Source organism: Dermacentor albipictus, chromosome 1 (genome assembly GCF_038994185.2).
Source record: "Dermacentor albipictus isolate Rhodes 1998 colony chromosome 1, USDA_Dalb.pri_finalv2, whole genome shotgun sequence".
In the NCBI taxonomy this organism is placed as follows: domain Eukaryota; kingdom Metazoa; phylum Arthropoda; class Arachnida; order Ixodida; family Ixodidae; genus Dermacentor; species Dermacentor albipictus.
This window is the reverse complement of record NC_091821.1, coordinates 53,758,033-53,777,694: the sequence shown is the minus strand read 5'-3', so window position 1 is coordinate 53,777,694 and position 19,662 is coordinate 53,758,033. Positions and strand designations below refer to the sequence as shown.

The 19,662-nt window shown below is 48.7% G+C and overlaps 2 protein-coding genes across 2 annotated transcripts in view; both read right to left on the bottom strand.

Moving 5' to 3' along the window:
* The window catches only part of LOC135899343 (tachykinin-like peptides receptor 99D), a 120,249-nt gene extending 102,335 nt beyond the window's left edge, over nucleotides 1–17,914 (bottom strand). Inside the window, exon 1 of the mRNA XM_065428585.1 lies at nucleotides 16,649–17,914. Within this exon, the coding sequence (XP_065284657.1) occupies nucleotides 16,649–17,509 (861 nt within the window). The 5' untranslated portion in view covers nucleotides 17,510–17,914. The remainder of the gene's footprint in view (nucleotides 1–16,648) is intronic.
* On the bottom strand, nucleotides 12,732–15,961 carry LOC135899342 (serine/arginine repetitive matrix protein 1-like). The gene is made up of 2 exons (XM_065428584.2): nucleotides 15,815–15,961; nucleotides 12,732–15,696 (listed from the first exon to the last, which is right to left on the bottom strand). Exon 2 carries the CDS (start codon nucleotides 15,694–15,696, stop codon nucleotides 13,804–13,806), a length of 1,893 nt encoding a protein of 630 aa, XP_065284656.1. The 5' UTR covers nucleotides 15,815–15,961; the 3' UTR covers nucleotides 12,732–13,803.
* Nucleotides 17,915–19,662: the final 1,748 nt, after the last annotated feature.

Below are 19,662 nucleotides of genomic sequence, written 5' to 3'. Positions count from 1 at the left end.
CTAAGATTTCTTGCGAGAAAATCGTGGGGTACATCTGTGCAAGCGATGCTTCAACTTTATACTGTGCTTGTCCTCTGGTTCATGCGCTACAGCTTACCTGAAATGGAAAGGAACCAAAAAACAAACATGCACATTCTGCAGTCGATTCAAGCTCAAGCACTGAGAATATTCCTTTACCTTCCGAGATGTGCATCTTCAGCAGCGACTGTCGTCATCGCGCATAATCACCCAATCGCAACATATATTAGCGTCGATGCCTTAAGAATGCACATCAGGCATTTCGCGCGGATTCCATCACATCACCTCGCCTCCCTTCCTGCTCACAGGCCATACTCGCCCTTCAGCGATATTATTACTTCGCATCCCTCGAACTTCGCGCCTGCAGCAAGACCACCATTACCGTTGTTGTACCTACATCCCCTAGCCCTTCTAACCATTCCTGTAAACGAAAAGAAAACACCATCGTCATTTTAAGTCCTACAACAAGCCACACTACTTCTCCTACCTGAGAAACAGAGCGGGCACCTTAACGTTTACACGAATGGTTCAGTTTCTTCTGCAAGCTTCAGCAGGAGCAGTGGTTATTCCCGCGAAGTCCGTCACCATAATATAAAGACATCGCATTTTACATCATCGACGGCTGTAGAACTCGCCACCCTCCATGGTGCTCTAGAATTCGTGATTGACGAACCATTACAGACATGGTCAATCTTCTCTGGCTCCAAGGCCGCTCTTCAGTGCATGATGTCACCCGTTCGCGATAGACCGAATGAACAATTAGTCATTGACATAAGAGTTCTTCATCACTACGCAATAGAGAAAAACACAACATAGTTTATCAGGCCATTCTGGTATCTGCAGAAACGACCGTGAAGAGGAGGCCGGCCGAACTCCTCATGATGGCCTCCACTCTGTGGCAACATCATTATCCAGAATGAACGCAGCTACAAGACATCGTTCACTCGCACGTGAACTTCCACTTCCACAGTGGAACTCGACAGACTTTACCAGCGCTAGTCTCCACAACGTGGATCCCAATCGATGGCTACGTCTTCCGTCAGGACCAACTGGAGCTAAGGAGACGCTTCTGTGCCGCTTGTGGCTTGGTGTGGCGTTCGCGAATGCCTACTCATTTTGGGTGGGAATGGCCAGCAGCCCTACAGGCGATAACTGCAGCTGTGAAGAAACAATCGCTCTCCCTCTGTGAGTGTCCCCGCTTCGATGCGCCAAGGAAATAACTCTCAACAGTGTCACATAGTCTTGTCAAACGCCCGTTGTCGGAGAAAGGCTCCTGGGACACTGGCTGCGACCGTCCTCTGCACAAAAGGCTTTGCAAGTGTTGTTACCCTCCTTGCAGAGAACTGATCTTAGAGACAGACTTTAAGCCCTGCCGTATTCTGCTTTCCTTTTTTTAACTTCTCTTTTCTATTAACTTTCACTCCCCTTACCCCCTCTCCCTTGCACATAGTAGACAGCCGTTCTGAGTACTGGCTAACCTCCCTGTCTTTCCGTCTATTTCTGCTTCCTTCCTGCTTTCCTCCCTGTCTTTCCGTCTATTCCTGCTTCCTTCCAGCTTCCGGCTTGTCGTTTGACTTCGTGGCGGCTGATATTGGCTACACAGTTTCAGAAGCTGGCACACTACCAGCTCCTGCACGTGCAAGTCAGCAATTCCCTTCTCAACTTTTGCGTCCGGCCAACTTTTGCCGTCTCGTGCGCGCGCTTCGCTACGTACGCACGAGCTCGCGCGCCGCGTACCTGGGTGCTTGCCTACACCCAACTAAATCTGCCTAATAAAACGCCCGCACAGACAGTACTGTAAGAAGCTTATTTTAGTCAATTGAACGATTTAACAAGCGCAAACAAAAGAAACCTCAAATGTGGGCAACTGAAGACTGGCAATGACAAATTGGGATCACGGAGGAGGAAGGGGGGAGGGAGACCTCGGCATTGCCAGGGGGGGCCTCGGGGGACCGAGTCTCCCCGTAGTCAGAGCTTATCTCCCATCGTCAACATGCCGTCCCCCCGTCATGCTGTCGTCGTCATTCCATCTTCCTCCCTACGTCGATATCTGCCATGGTCATGCCATCGACGTGACTAATTCATCGTGATAACATCCTCGTCCTTTCATCGTTGCCATTCTTTCATCTTCACATGTGGAATACGCATGTTCGAGCGCTACAAGTTTGTGTTGAGAGAGGTGCTTTCCAGTAAAAATGTGCCATACGTGGTCGTGTGCTCTATAGTGGGTCCTAGCTAACGTTAGCCAAGATGGCTGTTTAGTATGTCTAAATATTTGCTTTAATTAGCCAAGTGATTAGCACAGAAATTGAACTGACAAACGTTTATTGTGTAAGGAAAGGGTTTTGGAAGCAGGTGGGTGGGGTCCCTAGTCCAGGGCTCCACCACCCTCAGCAGCCCGCCGTGCTTGGTAGAGCAGAGTTTTTCGGGCCTCCTTTTCGTCGCTGGCGAGCCAGGTGTCCCAATGCTCCGTTCTGAATTTTTGCGCCGGAATGCGAGGCGAATGCGTTGCGTGGCCTGAGCTCGCATTCCCGCGTAATGTGGGCGAGAGTTGGCTGGCCTCCGCACCACGGGCAAGTGCCCACGTATTCGGTGGGGTAGGTGGCATGTTTTAACCGTAGGTGCGCGTATGTATTTGTCTGAAGGCGGCGTCACTTATACGCTTCCCTTATATACACCTAACAGGTCGAGGGTGTGGCGGGGGTAGCACTGTCTTTCGCGATACCGGATGGGCATTGGCCGGCAGTACAGAAAGGTTATTTTAATGGCGGAAAAGGATAGATCATTGCACACTGTATAGATCTTATGACTAAATTTACAAGTCTATTTTTTAAAGCTTGGCTAACATTAACTAAGACACTCATCCAGTATATTTGCGAATGGTCGCTAAACAAGAGCAGTGTTTTCCGCAAACACTAATGAAAGAGAGAAGTGAAAACTGTAGCGCGAAATTAACAATGATGAGACGAGTACACAGGACTGGCGCTTACTTTCTTGGGTCCTGTTTTTTCTCCTTGAAAGTAAGCGCCCTGTGTACTCGACTCATCCTTGTTTCTTTCGCGCTACTGTTTTTCCTTCTCAGTTATGAACCAACTAGCCCAATAAAATGTTTGATTAATGGAAGCTTCCCTTAAACGTCCCTTAAGCTTCACCTAAAACATACGCATCCGCCTATCTTTTTTTTAACTGCAGGTCCATCGACACGCTCTCCCGGCCTCGTTCGACTTCGGGTAGAAGAGAGGGCGCGCGTATATATAATAGGCAACTGCACTGCACACTAGAGAGGCCTCCCGGTCACCGTCTTCTCTGACCGCGTGCGGCGATGCAGATAGTTCACAAGTGGGCATGGTGGTTTGGGTGAGTTGGTACATCTTTACTTGGTATACAGCGCGCGCACACAAAAAAGACAAAAAAAGAAAAGATGAAAAGAAATAAACAAGAACTACAACAATAGAAAGACAGCGCTGTTTCCTGTTTGACTGCTGCATATAGAGGCGCGGCTTGCAGGTCGGGTGTTCCAATAGTGAACTGGGGCCGGCTGCGATCGAAAGTGGCATCTATAGAGCTCAAGCTTACGGAGCGTGACAACATATGCGAAACGGTGAGCACTACAAAGTTTCATATTACCATACAGGGAAACGAATGTCTTCTGTCGATGAGCTTTACTAACATGGTTGTTAGCGCGCGCGCACGCACGCACGCACGCACGCACACGCACACGCACACGCACACGCACACGCACACACACCCATATATATATGGAAAATTTGTGCATTAAAAATTGTGACCTCGCTTTAGTGTGTTTAGCTGTGATACCATCCGAATGTCTTGACTATGTTACACAAAGCAATAAAGATTAACATATTTGCATTAACTTTATTTCATCCTTTGTGTTTTATTTTCATTAATGCTGCATTGTGTGTTATAAAGGAGGTCTCCTGCTTCGGGACCTCCTTCTGTATATTTTGTTGCTGTGCTTTCATTTTCTTGAGCGAATGAACAATATTTTTCTTTTCTGAAAAAAAAAAGACCAAGTGGTTCGCGTTATCGTCATGCATCGTGGCGGAGAGCGAGCAGGCAACCACAAAAAAAGAAAAACAACACAGCTTAGCGTCCTGAAACTGCAGGGGTTTAAGACGGACGCCGTATCGAAGGGCTCCAAATGGAATTCGACCACCAAGGGTTCTTGAATGTGCACTGAGTACATGATACACAAGCGTCTTTGCATGCCGCCGCTATCGGAATGCGGATGGCGGGATCGAACGCGCCACCTCGTGCTCAGCAGCCCAACGCCATAGCCAGTTAGCTAGCCGCGTGTCATCGTGCACAACCGAAAAGCCGATACAGGTGCGAAGGGCAAGATTTACGTCGTCGAGCCTTCCCCATCCTGTTACACGGGTGATTTGAGAGTCGCACACCACAGTGTAGCCACCCAGCACCTACTGGCAACAATTCCCTCTTCCTCATCATGTCGGATGATCTAAACCCGGGGACTATATGACGCGTACGTGAAAGCTTTAAACTCTTTCGTTTAGTCATTGCTGTTGTGGCCAGCTTCTTCGTCTTCATTGCTGTTTATAATTAACCTTCGCGCAAGATATCATGGAAATGTGGTCAGTTGCTCCCTTTTTTGACCACCGTGGTAGTTCAGTGATTATGGGGCAGGTACCGTCCGAGTTTTCGGGTCTAATTCGGGGCCGCGGCTGCCGCAATCCGATGGAGGCAGAATGCATGAACGTGCCTTGTATGCCTTGCTTCGTGAGCACGCGTTACAGAACGGCAGGTGGTAAAAATTAGCCCGGAGACCACAATACAGTGTCTTCCATAGACCGGTGTTTCTTTGCAAAGATCGATCCAATAAATAAATAAGTAAATAAATAAATAAATAAATAAATAAATAAATAAATAAATAAATTGTTTATTTATTGCACGACGAGTAGAACATCGGACATCTTATAAAGGGGGGGGGGGTCCTTATAATATCACCCGTCGTTATGGCTTTGGGCTGCTAAGCACGATGCCACGGGATCAAATATCGGCCACGGAGGCCGCATTTTGGCGCGGAGTAAAGGCGAAAACACCCGTGTACTTAGATTGAGGCGCACGTTCAAGAACCCCCGGTGGTCCAAATTATTCCGGAATCCTTCACAACGGCTTGCCTCATAATCAGATCTCGTGGTTTTGGTACGTAAAACCCAGATTTTCTTTTTATCTTTATAATATCAAGGTGCGGTGGTTTTGATAAATAATTTAGTGTCATAACTATAGTACGAATTTTAAAAGGGTGAAAGTCGCAGTCTAGATGCGTTTATATAAACTTAATGAAGGTGTGAAGGAACAAAATATTTGCGACAGTACGAATGAAGGGCGCATTCATTGGTTCACTGGAGCAAGTATAAAATATCTAAGATTAATTTTTGCAACAGATAAATGGTTTTCCGGATGTAAAATACGTCGGTAATTTGTTCCACCACTGTGTTTTGGTGTAGGCCTTCCGGCGCTATGTGCACAATTGCGCACGTTGAGATCTCGCATGAAAAGCAAGAGCGCTGATAAAAATGTTCATATTTAAATGGTGTCGCATGCATCTTGAAACACTGCTGATTGGGCCTAATGTGCACTTTTTATTATCATAAGCCGAAAGTGTTCTAGTAAAACGAGTTGGAAGGCAGACGGCGAGGAATTCGCTCTATAGCGTCAGTGTGTCGTCATGTGGTGGTTGCACTTCTTCCTTTGCTTTCCACAATGTTTTGCATCAGGCATATTCTTCAAGTGGATCGACAGCTGCTTTCAGTGTATACTAGATAAGAGATGGTCCACCTTCTTGAAGCTGACGTTCCTGAAGGCAGTTTTCCCAGGGGTTCCCCGTTCGGTAGACTTGACAAAACTCACTGGAGAATTTAATTTTTTTTTTGTAGCTGTTCTGCTGCAGTGCGCTTTTGATGATTCTAAAGACGTTTTCAATTTCGCCCCCCCCCCACCTCCCCCTTGAAATGCGGCCGCCGCGGCGGCGATTTGACCCCGTGACCTCGTGCTTAGCAGCGCAACGCCAGCCTTGCTAACCCACCACGCCATGTAACATAGTAACAAAGGCTATCGTTTATTTGGACAAAGAAAGTGAAACTAGTAGACTTAAGATGAAGCTTTAGCTCGGATCCAACTCCGACGCGGCCTATTCAAATACATGTAATACGCAAAAACGCTTTTCTGTAATAACCCCTGGACCAATTTTGATAAAATTTGTTGCATTCGAGAGAGAAAGTTAAATTCTAGTGACTGCTGGAAGCGGAATATTGATTTGGGGTCTGAGTTTTGTGAAAAGAATTTTCAAATCTTTGAAAGTTCGAGGAAAAGAAAGAGAAGCACGAAGTTTACAAGTTAATAGCTCAGCTTCAAGAACAGATATCGCGGTTCTGTAAACGGCATCCATTAGGCCATTCAAAGCGAACAAATTTGATGTGTCAATTAATATCGTCCTTGAATTTGTTACATTGTGTACAAGGGTTCTGCAAAAGGTGTATTTCCATTTTGCAATTTCTTTAGGATTTACATTTAACATACCAATTTTGTCCGCTTTAGACGTACTATTATGTGCAATTCACAGAATTGTTATATCACTTTCACTGCTGAGTTAGAGAGTTGTAAACTTGATAGTTTCGTTTTCTCGAAAATGTCGATTGCTGCCAATGTTTAATAAATAATTGAGGACCTAAATCACAAATTCCAAACCAACAGTGACTGGATTTTAAGTTTTTCTTTAAGTGCAACAAACCTTGGGAAGTTTGGTGCAGTAGTTGCCGAGAAAAACGAATTCTCCTTTTGCGTGTATTTGAATGGTGGCCCCCGAGCTAAAGCTTCCGCTTGACTGTTGATTCCGTGCAAGTAAAACATAGGTGCCAGCCGTATTCCCTTCACCACGCAAGCTCGCCCAGCTGTGTCGTCGCATTCTTTCTGATGGGAGCAAGAAACGTGGCTTTCTTAAAGTACAAGCCAAGCCGTACACAAACTCTGCTCCCGGAGTCGTGTATGAGTTTCCGCTGACCTGCGGTAAGTCATATGTCGGCCAGACTGGGCGGTGCGTAAATTAGCGTGCGCGGAACATGAGCTATTACTATAAGGTAAAGACGGAGCACATTTTCCTAAGCGCTGCAATTCATATTCGTATGAGCCACGATTGGACAAGATACGGATTCTTGGAAGAAGCAGGGACACCACGTCACGTGAATTGTTAGAGGCGTTTCATATTAAAGAGCGAGATTCATCTTGTATTAGCGACACATTTCTTTTACATTTGCATGCAGAAAGAAGGTTTTTTTGATAGCCGGCTGTGATTAGGGTGCTGCGTGGTTGAAGCTGTCTTGTATGTTGCGCATTCGCCTGCGTGTAAATATTACACGTGATACAACAGAGAATAAACGGTCGAAAGCTCGCGCTCCCGTTGTTCCCTTCCGTCTTTCCTTGTTTGCGCCAAAGCAATCATATTTATAGTCTACTCAGCAATATGAACCGACTAACCCAGCAACATGTACTTCAAGCAAAACATAGGTCGAAGTGCAACGTATTGCGCCTCAATTATGGTTTATAGGGCAGTGGGATACGTGAATCTCTAAATGGTAATTGCGCGTGCCTTGAATGAATAAATGTCTATGCTTGAGATGGGGGGTGGGGGGCTAGGTTTGAAATGTGAAATGTTCCCGGATACTTTTCCGCGTCTGCTCGGCATTATGACGACAGTAAATTATCACAAAGCACAGTTTACAGCTTCCGCCGCTTTTATACGTCTGAATCTATCAATAGCGAGTTCCTTTGCCTGTGCGCATACTGTAGAGAAAGAAATGTCTCGTTTACGAGAAGGAAAAGAACCTAAAAGGTTCGAGGACACTTTTCCCTGTTGACCCAGGTGCACAGTAAATTATCACACTGTACGATTTCCAGCTTCCACTTCTAGACGTCATAATTTACGAACAGAGAAAGCCTTCTTTTGTGCGCGCAGTTTAAAAGCAGGAATGTCTCCATTTCGAGAGCCAAATTTAAACTGAATAATCCCAGACATTTTTCCCTTTTCACTCAGCACCATGACAACGGTAAATTATCGTGCTACGCGTTATTTATAATTCCACTTTCAGACCTCAGAATCTAAAAAAAACGAATTTTTTCACCAGTGCACACATTGTGAAAGGTGAACTGGCTCCGTTTATGGCAACGAAGTAGAAGTTAAAACGCTTCTGGATGCTTTTCCGTGTCTTCATGGCACAATGACTACGATGAATTATCGCACTGCCGGTAATTCGATTCCACTTTTAGGCGTCACAATCTGATAAAAACGAATTTTTTCACCAGTGCGCACATTGTCAAAGGTGAAATGTCTCCGTTTACGGGAGTGAAGTGGAAGGTAATATGTTCTCCGGACACTTTTCCGTGTCTTCCCGGCAACATGACCACGATAAATTATCGCATTACGCGTTATTCATTATTCCACCTTTAGGCGTCACAATCTCACAAAAACGAATTTCTTCACCAGTGGACACATTGTAAAAGGTGAAATGGCTCCGTTTAGGGGAGCGAAATGGGAAGTAAAATGCTCCCGAACACTTTTCCATGTCTGCCCGGCGACATGATCACGATAAATTGTCGCATTGCGCGTCATTCATGACTTCACATTTAGGCGTCACAATCTCAGAAAAACTAATTTCTTCACCAGTGCGCACATTGTGAAAGGTGAAATGTCTCTGTTTACGGAAGCGAAGTGGAAGGTAATATGTTCTCCGGACACTTTTCCGTGTCTTCCCGGCAACATGACCACGATAAGTTATCGCATTACGCGTTATTCATGATTCCACTTTTAGGCATCACAATCTCACAAAAACGAATTTCTTCACCAGCGTACACATTGTAAAAGGTGAAATGTCTCCGTTTAGGGGAATCAAGTGGAAGGTAATATGTTCCCCGGACGCTTTTCCGTAACTGCCCGGCAACGTGGCCACGGTACATTATCGTACTACAAATTTTACAGCTTCCAATTGTACGCGACATAACAGATGAACAAAGAATTTCTCCTCGTGCGCTTAGCTTAGTCGATAAGGGCATCTAAGAAAGGCAGATGCAGTCAGAGGAGTTGAAATCAAGCAGTAGGCCGGAACCTTGAATGCTAGTATGTATAAAAATGTGACTATGAGAACTGGAAGGGTGCGTGCACCCAGACGACCTTTCGAATGGCGTACGTAATGCCGCACTTTTCTCTTAGCTCTTGTGTGTGGTTGAAGAGCAGCACCAAAAATTATATATGTGACAGCGGAAAACTAGACCTCAAAGTGGTGGATGATGCGGCTGTGTGAAAATGTCACAGCGAAAAATTTTCACTAAACTGCGCGAATGATCGAAAAGTGGTGATTTCACATTGCTTGGGTAAGTATTTGCAAGTATAGGTATGTAAAGTATTTTTCAGTACCTTTCCCTTCACCGTTGAGCTCCGGAGTGAAAGGGCTTCCAGAAATTTAAAATTAAGTTCAATAATATTCTTATGTTTCCTTAACGTAAGTGAGTAAATTTTTCTGTAAGCGACGTTGTTTCAAAGGTAGAGTCATCGCATGAAATAATAATTTTTCAGGTAAATATGAACAGTCTATGAAATACCTCGCAAGCTTGAAAAATGGGATGATAAAGTAAACTGAGAAAATCTCAATTTTAATTTAACAAGTTTGCGGGATTCATCTGAAGTGTCCTGAAGCCTAAGTTACATGTGTTAATATTGTGAAATAAGAAAGTTTCGATATCGATTAGAGAAAATTTTCTGCATGCGTGTTACTGATATATGCGTCACTGAACCAAGTTAATTACCGGACCTTCTCAGCATATTGGCAGCCAGGACAAATAGGAATAATGGCTGCATAACTTCCCAGTAAATAAGAAAGCTACTATTCTTTTGCCATTAATGGACATGGAAGCAATTAAGCAATAAAATAAAAAGGTGTGTTCTGTAGTCCAGGCCAGATCTGAATGTCTGCATAAAAATAAATCGATATCGAGAGAGAGAGAATAAACATTTTTATTAGGTGAAGCAGCTAGGGAGAGGCGTCCTCAGTCCAGAATGCCTTGAGCTCGGGCCGCGTCCTGGGCCCTCGCAATCAGCTGTTGCTGATCCTCGAGGTCGGAGCTGGCCAAGGCTCTCTCCCAAAGCTCGTTAGTGGGGTAAGGGTTCGGATGATTTAATGGTGCCGCTCTGCAACCTCCTACTATGTGCCTGAGGGACCCGGGCTCTGCGCAGAAGCGGCATTGCGGAGAGAATTTTGTAGGGTCTATGAGGTGATTCCTGGTTGGGTGGGGGAATGTATTGACCTGTAGAGCCCGGAGGAATCGCTCCTGCTCTCTAGGTAGTGACTTGTGTGGGGGTGCATATGTTATGCGGGTTAGCTTGTAGTGTTGTGTGATGTCTTGGTAAGAGACTAGAGGGTGCATGCGCTCGGGTTCAGATTCCTCGGCGTCGGCTCGGTGGGTCAGATCTCGAGCCACGTGGTTGGCGACCTCGTTGCCAGGAATGCCTTGATGAGCTGGCGCCCAGATGATCATGACTGATCTCGTTGGCGGCTTTTGATCGATGATCCGGAGTGTAGTGGCATGAATTCTGCCGCTAGCAAAGTTGCGGCACGCCTGTTGGGAGTCGGTCACTATGACTTCAACCTCTGTTTGGGAGAGAGCGAGGGCTATGGCCGCTTCCTCGGCTTGGAGGGGATTGTTTCGTGTGAGCGAAATGCTGCTCCGATGTTCTGTGTTGACGACTACGGTGGCTGTTGTGGCTGCGCGTCTGGAGTAAGAAGCCGCGTCAGTGTAGGCTGTAGAGGGTAAAGTTCCGTATCGCTTGTGTATGGCCAGGGCGCGGGCCTCCCTTCGCTCTGCGTGGTGCACTGGGTGCATGTTGCGAGGCAGAGGACGTACGATGATTTTTCTCCGGATGGCATGGGGCAAGCTCACAGTCTGAGGCGGCGGATGGCTCATAGGGGCAGAGAGCCCCAGGCGTAAGAGAATGGACCTCCCTGCTTCCGTAATCGCCAGCCTTGTTCGCTGACTGGATAAATGTGCCTCGATCAGCTCCTCGGCCGTGTTGTGCACACCTAGTCGTAGTAGGCGTTCTGTGGACGTACTGATTGGCAGACCCATCGCCTGCTTATATGCCTTTCTGATCATTGTGTTGATTTTCTTGAGTTCCGTCTCGTTGAGTAGTGCGTACGGAATAGCGTAAGTTATTCGAGACACGACGAAGGCTTGGACAAGCCGAAGCGTGTCCGCCTCCCCCATGCCTCTTGTCTTGGTTGTTATTCGCCGGATCATGTGCGTAACTTGGGCTGTTGTAGTCTTAAGCTTTTGAATTAATATTGTATTGGTGCGATCCGACTGGAAAACCATTCCCAATATCTTTACGCTCCGAGACGGAACGATGGTGTGTCCCTCCAGCTGTATGTTGATAGTGGGCGAGTCGCATCTGTGCTTCTTTCGCGGTGAGATCAGGAGTAGCTCCGACTTTTGGGGGGCGCAGCTGAGCCCGCATGACTTAGCATAGTCGCTCACCACGTCTGCAGCTTCCTGCAAGCGGTTCTCCATTTCCCCGATTGACCCTGTGGACGACCAGATGGTAATGTCGTCAGCATATAGGCCATGCCGGATCCCTGGGATGTTATCGAGGAGCGGCGGTAGGCCTATTAGGGCGATATTGAAAAGGAGAGGGGATAACACTGCGCCCTGTGGTGTGCCGCGCCCGCCCAGTAGGAAGGGGTTTGTGGCTTTGTCCCCGACCTTTAGGATGGCTTTTCTATCTGAGAGGAAATCTCTGATATAGGAGTACGTCCTGGCCCCACAGCCCAGCGCGTTTAGCCTCTGTAAGATTGCTGTGTGCTTGACGTTATCGAACGCCCCTTTAAGATCTAAGGCGAGGATAGCCGTGGGGGAGTTGCGTGTCGCTGGTACAATCACCTCCTCTTTCAGCTGAAGTAGGATGTCTTGAGTTGAGAGGTGTGGACGGAATCCTATCATCGTTGTTGGAAGTTTCCCCGAGTCCTCCAGGAATGGTTGTAACCGATTGAGAACGATGTGCTCTAGGAGCTTTCCTACACACGAAGTGAGGGAGATCGGTCGTAGGTTCTCAATGGCTGGTGGCTTGCCTGGCTTCGGTATCAGACGAACCTCGGCTATTTTCCAGTCCTCGGGAAGGTTTCCTTTCCTCCATACTTCATTAAGATGAGCGGTAAGCTCTAGTAGCGAGGGGCTGTCAAGATTTACGAGTGCCTTATTGGTAATTTGGTCCATTCCCGGGGCTGTGTGGCGTCTCAAGCCCATTATCGCCGCTGTTACCTCATGTAGATGAATGTCCTCATCTAGGAGCTCGTTAGGGGTGCCGGTGTAGGGTGGCAGAGGCTCCGATGGCTGTGTGGGGAAGTACTGGGCTTTGAGAGCCAAAAGGAGGTCCGCATCATTTCCAGGAAATTGGTGAATTACTCGGGCCATATTGTGGTGGGATTCCGTTTTGCTGCTGGCCGGGTTGATTAAATACATTGTAGCATTGCCATTTGTTGGGCGTGTTGGTAAATTGAAAGCATATTTAGCGCCAGCAAACAAGGACGTAAGGAAGACGACAACACAATGCACAATGCGCATTGTGTTGTCGTCTTCCTTACGTCCTTGTTTGCTGGCGCTAAATATGCTTTTCCTTTGATTAAATACCTCAATAACTTCCACGTCTTGGAAGTACTCAGTCTTCCTCTCAAGCTGTCGCAGAGGGATAGCCAATTCTCTCGGCATAGTGTGGTAGCGTATTCCGCAGCCTCTTGTGTGAGTAGTGCTATTCGCCTCTTGAGCTTGCGATTTAATCTTTGCCTTTTCCAACGCTTCAGCAGGCTACGCCGGGCTTCCCAAATGTGGAGCAAGCGAGCGTCGATGCTTGGAGTGGTGGTGGATGTTTCAAGCATTTTGGTGTGCGCCTTCACATCCTTCTGAAGCTGAGTGATCCAGTCCTTAATTGACTGAAGCTGTTGGCTCTGTTCGTTCGCAGCTCTTTCTTCTCTTATCTCCCGCAGCTTGGTCCAATCCGTGAGGCGAGCCGTGCCTATCCTGGCTTTGTATTCGAGCCCATGGAGAGTGGTGGCTAGCAGCGCGTGGTCGCTGCCTAGGTACTCCTCCAGATTGGTCCAGCAAGCTTGGGGGATATTTCTGGTGAGGGTTAAGTCGGGGTTCGTGTCTCTTTGAACATTTGTGCCGAGCCTCGTGCTATTCTTTGGATCGGTGACGAGTGTGAGATCCATGTCCTCCATAACTTTGTGAAGCATGTTTCCCCTGGGGTTGGTGTACGTATAACCCCAGAGGGGGTGGGCTGCATTGAAGTCGCCCACAATTAGAAGCGGATGGTTGCGTGCTGCGTGCGTGGCTTGCTCCAAAACCAGTTTGAGGACCGATGGCGCGCTTTTCGGCCGACAGTAGACGTTTAGAACAAACATGGGAGTCTTCTTCTTTGTTGCCTGTGGGATAATTTCGAGCAGAATGGCAAGCGGGTCGGATTGCTGGAGATGGTGTTGAACGGCCACTAGCTTCTTACTGACCAGGGTGTGAAGGCTGCTGCCTGTATCGGTGCCATAAGTGACGTATCCGGGTAGGCGGACGTGTGTGTTCGTTTCTTGCAGTGCGATGATTTCGGGTGGTCTTGTTGATGTAGCGATATATTGTATCAGTGATCCATACTTGTTCTTGTAGCCCCGGCAATTCCACTGCCACACCGTGGTTTCGCCTGAGGAGCCCCCGCGCTTACTGCATATATGTTGAGGCGGAGCCATCTTGGTTATCAAGGGGTGGTGATGCGTGCACAAGATGGGGTTCAGGGGAGCCCAGAGAATCTGGCAATTCTGGTAGGGTCTGATGAGCTGTTTTCTTGGGGCGCCGGCTCTGACGAGCTTCCAGTGCTAGTATGCGTTCCTCTAGCCTCATGATGCGTTCCGCCAACTGAGTCTTAGAGTGTTGTTGTTGAGTTGCGTATTGTTGTTGTTGTGCCGCTGACTGTTGTATAGCTGTGAGTTGTTGCTGCATGGTAGCTTGTAGGGATGTCTGAAGGCTCTGAATAGCTTTTGCTACTACCTCTTCTACCTTCTGGAGAGTGGCATATTGGACGGGTATGACTCCCTGCGGTGCAGTGGGCTGCGCGGTTGCTCGTTGCGGTGTCGGGTTTGAAGCGACTTTGTGAGCTGGCTGTTCTTCCCGTTTCCGCTTCTCCGGGGGTGGGGTTGAAGTGTTTTGTGTATGGGTAGTGCTATTTCTTCCAAGTAATTCATCTTTAAGTGCTACGAATTCTGCGTGTACGCTAGTGATTTCTGATTTGAGTTTTGCGTTTTCTTCAGTGAGACGCCTAATCTGGGCATGTGCCTGTGCCAGCTCTGTGTCAACAGGGGGGGGACGAGCTTTGGGAGAAACAACCTGTGCCCAGCTCACCTGCTGCGTGACCTGCGCTGCTCCCTTGCTTCCCCTCCTGCCGCTTGCGGAACGACCACGGCTCGAGGTCCTGCCATGGGATGGCGTCCGTCGTCGCGATGAGCTCCTACGCCTGGAACCGGAACGCGGCCTGGAACTGCTCCTCCCCTGGACAGCTCCGCGTCGTTTCGGGGACCGCGACTTGCGGGATGCTGAGTGCTCGCCACGCGGCCTCGGAGACGAGGAGCCTGCTCTCGGGGTCTGCTGCGGTTTCCGGCGGTTGACGGGCGGCAGGAACCTGTTGGGGCAGGCTTTCGCTGCTGTCGGGTGATCCCCGCCGCACAGAGAGCACCGAGGGTGGCACTCGTGCTGCTCCGTTGCTAGCGAAGTGCCGCACTCTCTGCACTTGGGTGTGGCGGGGGGCCGCGGGCAGACGTCCTCTCTGTGGCCTGTCTCGTTGCAGGTTCGGCAATGTGGCACGGTTCTCTTGTAGAGGTAGCACCGCAGAAGAAGGCCGGAAAATTCGATGTAATATGGCACTGTTTTTCCCAAGAATATGATCACCATGGTGGCTGTGTTTCCCAGTCTTCTACATGTTAGCGCCTCGTATCCGGGAGATTCAATCCGTTTAAGTAACATTTCGGGCGTGGTGTCGTGATCGATGTTGTGTATTACCCCTTTGCAAGAGTTATCGGGGGAAATTCCGTATGATGCAATATCATATGTTGTTGCATCAATTGTAATTTTTTGCATCTTGCTTAGTGCCGAGGCCGTAGCTTCTGAGGCAGTGCTCAGAACAAGGATGTTTTGGTCTTCGTCGATGCGTACTTTGAATCCGGTGGAGCCGATTTGCAGCTTTGCGGCGTTTGTGATGGCGTCCACCAACTTCCCTGGGCTCACCTTGTTGAGCTGCAGGCCGTTCCGTGGACGAACCGACAACTTGTAATCATCGGCAGGAAGGGGGGGTTGTCGGGGCTTGCGCATCGCCGGTCGGCTGTGGCGGAGAACGGGCTTCGGTGGCGTTCGGGAAAGTTGGGGCGTGGTCGAGAGTGTCTGCAGCCGACGGCGACGGGCACGACTGGTAACATTGATCCAAGGCTCATTGTCTTCTTTGCTCTCCTCAGCGGCCGGAAGAAGTCCTTGGGATTCGCGAATTTCCATGTCCTCGTCCTCCGGGGCCCCGGTAGACGATTGGTGGGCTTTGTCGGCGTCGGCATTGAGCAGCGCGTTCGCCATCTGCAGCGGTGCGGCGGCCGAAGCCTTTGCTAGGCCTCGCCACTAGCGAAGTAGGTTTAGCGGGGCGGCCCCGCTTCGAAACTTGATGTGGCCGTAAAATGCAAAATATAGCACTTACACCCTCAAGTTTGGTGTTGATGTGCTCGGGCTGACTTCAGGCACACGATGATTACGTAGAATCTGGATGCGGAGGTGATTTCGCCGAAAATGTAGCTTCTGTGCGGAGCAGATGTGGAGCCCATCCGACCCGTCGCCACACTTCGTCGTCTTCGATATCGATATTGGCTCACTTACTCCTCTAGTACTGCAAGTGGTATTCAAAACCAAGCTGTAGAGATCAAACAGCTATGGCTTGTTTCTGGCAGTGCAAGAAGTGACGCAATCCAAGAGCGCGCTGTAAAAAACATTTTGCCTATATCGTTCTCCGTTTCAATCAGGACCTTCGCTTGCGCTTCTACATGCCCTCCTGTTCCATAGAATGAAATGCATAATTCTGAAAGCTTATTAACAAAAGTAGCCCTCGGAGAGAGTGAGTCGCTATGCGTCCGAAACGCTTCGCAAACAAACGCTGCGCAAGCAGAGCAAACTCACTTTATTCGTACACATTACCGTACACATTACCGTACACATTACCAATTCGTACACATTGCCGCAAGGTGTGAGCAGCCGTTACGACAATCAGGGCTGCTGGAAGTGCTTGGAGGTAGGTTGTGGGGGACAGTAACCACTTTCTCGTCACTTAGCTGCCAGGCAAAGGAATAATCGCAGGAAGTTAAAAAGAAATCAAGGATTACCCCGTCTCTTGAGCCTGATCGCCCTCCTCAGCACCCTGAAATACACCCAAGCTTCCGACAGCACACGGTGTAGAACTGCCTATTATTATTGCATAAGGGTAAGTAATTGGGAATTCTGACGTGAATATATTTTTTTTTACGAGGCCGAAGGAGCTCACCTTGTTTTTATTGCGCACGATGTTGGCGTCGCGGACTGTCTCCATGTTGCCGGGCGCCTTGGACTGGCGGAGCTTCTTCCAGATCTTCCCGTACGTGAAACAGATGACGCTCAGGGGCAAGAAGTACTGAGCGCAGACGAGGGCGTGGTTGTAGGCCTTCCAGGTGAACGGCCGCATGCCCACGTTGGCACAGAAGGGCCGCTCGCGCAGGCCGCTCAGCTTGTCGACCACGAGCACCACGCGCAGGGCCAGCGCGTTGGGGCTCGCCACGACCAGCGACGAGAGCCAAATGAAGAGAACGAGCAGCTTGGCTGTCGCCTTGGAGCAGAAGCGTGCCTTGAGTGGCGACGTGATGGCCCGGTAGCGCTCGACCGCGATGGCCGTGAGGGTGAACACGGACACGTTCACCGAGACCACCTGGACGTAGGGGCAGAAGGCGCACATGAAGTACGGAAGCGCCCAGCGCTGCAACAGTGCGGCCTGAAATTGAAACGGGATCGAGAAGACGCCGATGATGACGTCGGCAACGGCCAGGTTGGCGATGAACAGGTTTGTGATGGTCTGCATACGCCGCGACGACGCCACGATCCACAGGACGAGCACGTTTCCCAGTATGGACACCAGAGAGACCAGTCCGTAGCAGAAAGACAGTAGCACGACTATGTCCACCGGAACCTCGTACAGGCTGCTGCCGCTGCTGCTGACGCTGCTCAGAGCTCCAGAGCCGTTGGCAGCCGGGTCCACGTCTTCGCTTACGTTCGCCGCGATGACAACGCTCACCTGTAGCACGCTCGAGTTGTCAACGCTGTCTCCCAGGCTGTCATTGAAACTGGTCAGCTCGTAATACTGAACGACTTCCATTTCAGAAACGTCCAGTAGACCGTTTTACCTTACTGTCCAGCTGGTGGCATCGCTCGCCGCGATGACGCGCGGTGCGAAACGCGCGCGGTACGCATCGTTCCCTGGGCTCTCTTCCCGTCCGGGCCGTTAGCTCGCGCGCCGGATCGCTGCCGCCGGCGCTTTGGGTAGCGCCTGGGACGACTGTCCCACAAGCGCACCCGCGCCCGCCGCGACTCGTCCCGAAGGGGAGAGAAATCGGGAGAGCCCGCTACCACGTGACTCCCACGTCCACCGCTCCTTCGGAGTTTGAACCCACGTGGAGAAAAGGAGAGAAGATGCGCGCGGAAGTTCCCGCGCTGCCGGTCCGCCCGCGATCGTGCCGCCACCGCCGCTCCGTTCGCGCAGTTACCGTGGAAGGGAGCGTTTTCCCCCATTCGCACCTGTGGACGGGCGGCCTGTCTGTGTTCTCGCCGCATCTACTCTACAGACATGAGCCAAACAAGCTGAAATACTTGTGCCGAGTTTAGCTGGGCCATCTCCTTCCAGAAGGAGAAAAGGATGTGCGCATGCACGCGAAAATGTATCGTGTAATTCGCCTATCGGCAATCGCGCATGCCGCGTTAGATTCCCTGGTAACTAGCATACGGTGCACAGCAAAAAAAGTTTGAGACAGCCTATGCATAGGGGCCCCTTGTGAAAAGTAAATTATATTCCTAAGCAAATGGGCTCAGTGCACGCCAGTATGACATGCAGGGAGTGCAAGAGTATACTTGCGAAAGCATTTTAACACAGTTAAGTGCAATGGCCACGTATAGTTCCGAATATATGCAGCCTTTAGATGTTCATGCGCTTAGCCGACGGATCCTTACTATATAATGACTTAATGATGGTTATTCCTCAGTAACGTCAAAAAGTTCAAATATGCGCTTGTAATGGCTGCATTTTCTTCGGTTTCGGTATCAAAAAACGTCTGTCTATAACCCAACTTTTCCTGACGCATCCACTCGTTCATTTAAAACATAAACGCTTGCGTGGTGGCTGCTCTATATCTAAACTATCTGAAACTAGGCTTTTTATGCGGTTCAAGATTTTTTGCTGTTGGCTTTTAAAGGAAACAGGGAAAGACATTTGATAGGAAGGAAGCACGAGTGTACATGGTGTCCCAGACAACTAAGATTTAAAAATAAACCCAAGCACTTAGGATGCCGTGACCAAATATGTGCTGGTTTCTATTGCATGAAACAAGTTACATTATATTTTGTGTTGTGCTTAACTACATATTTAATCAACATTAACTAACCAACTTCGGCCGTATTATATATAGGCCAAAATTTCAAATCAAGAATTTCTACAGATGTTCTAGGAAACATCTAATTCAGCAGCTTATACCTTACTATTTGTTACGTAATCCTCCGTGTGTGTGTGTGTCCTAAAAAAAAAAGGTGTGCGAAATATGAAAAAGAAAAGTGCGCGGGGGCATGGCCGATTGGGCATCGCGATTGCAGCGCTCTTAAGCGGGCTGCGTACCAATTTTAGCCTGTCTTGCAGCTACCTAGAAAACAACAGGACGGTGACGCAGGCGTCGGCAGTGCGATTAACGCCAGTGATGAGTTTCTGGTGTTTCCCGCGCGGTGGTTCGTGATATCCATAAGCAGACCACGCAGCACAGCAGGTTAAATGCCCTGTGCGTTCATACGTGGCACGTTTGAGACCACTGCAATGTAACGGGCCTTTTTTTTTCATATTTCTCAGGCTTTCTTCAGGATGCAGAGAAAAATTGGCAGTAGACATCCCTGATGACTGTCCATGTAAGGGAACCTTTCCTTATTAGTTGTTTTTCTTCTTTTTAATACATGAAATTAACGAAATGTAGGCGCTTTTGGGCAGGCAGCGGCGGCTTCTTTTCACATATAACAAATGTAATGTACTTGTGGTCATTTTTAGGCTTGGAGAATTTTTTTTAAAAATCGCCTATTTCAAATAGCTTAATTCTATCTCTTCACCTGGATTAGTCGGAGAGGCAGACATTACTTCCACGAGAAATCGAAACAAATAATCTACTAATTACCGGAACTTCACTCTTTCACTACTTAATTACATTACGGCACATATTGGAATTTACGAATTGTAGCCGGTGAGTTTGCAAAGGATGAATTGGGATGCACTTGGGATGA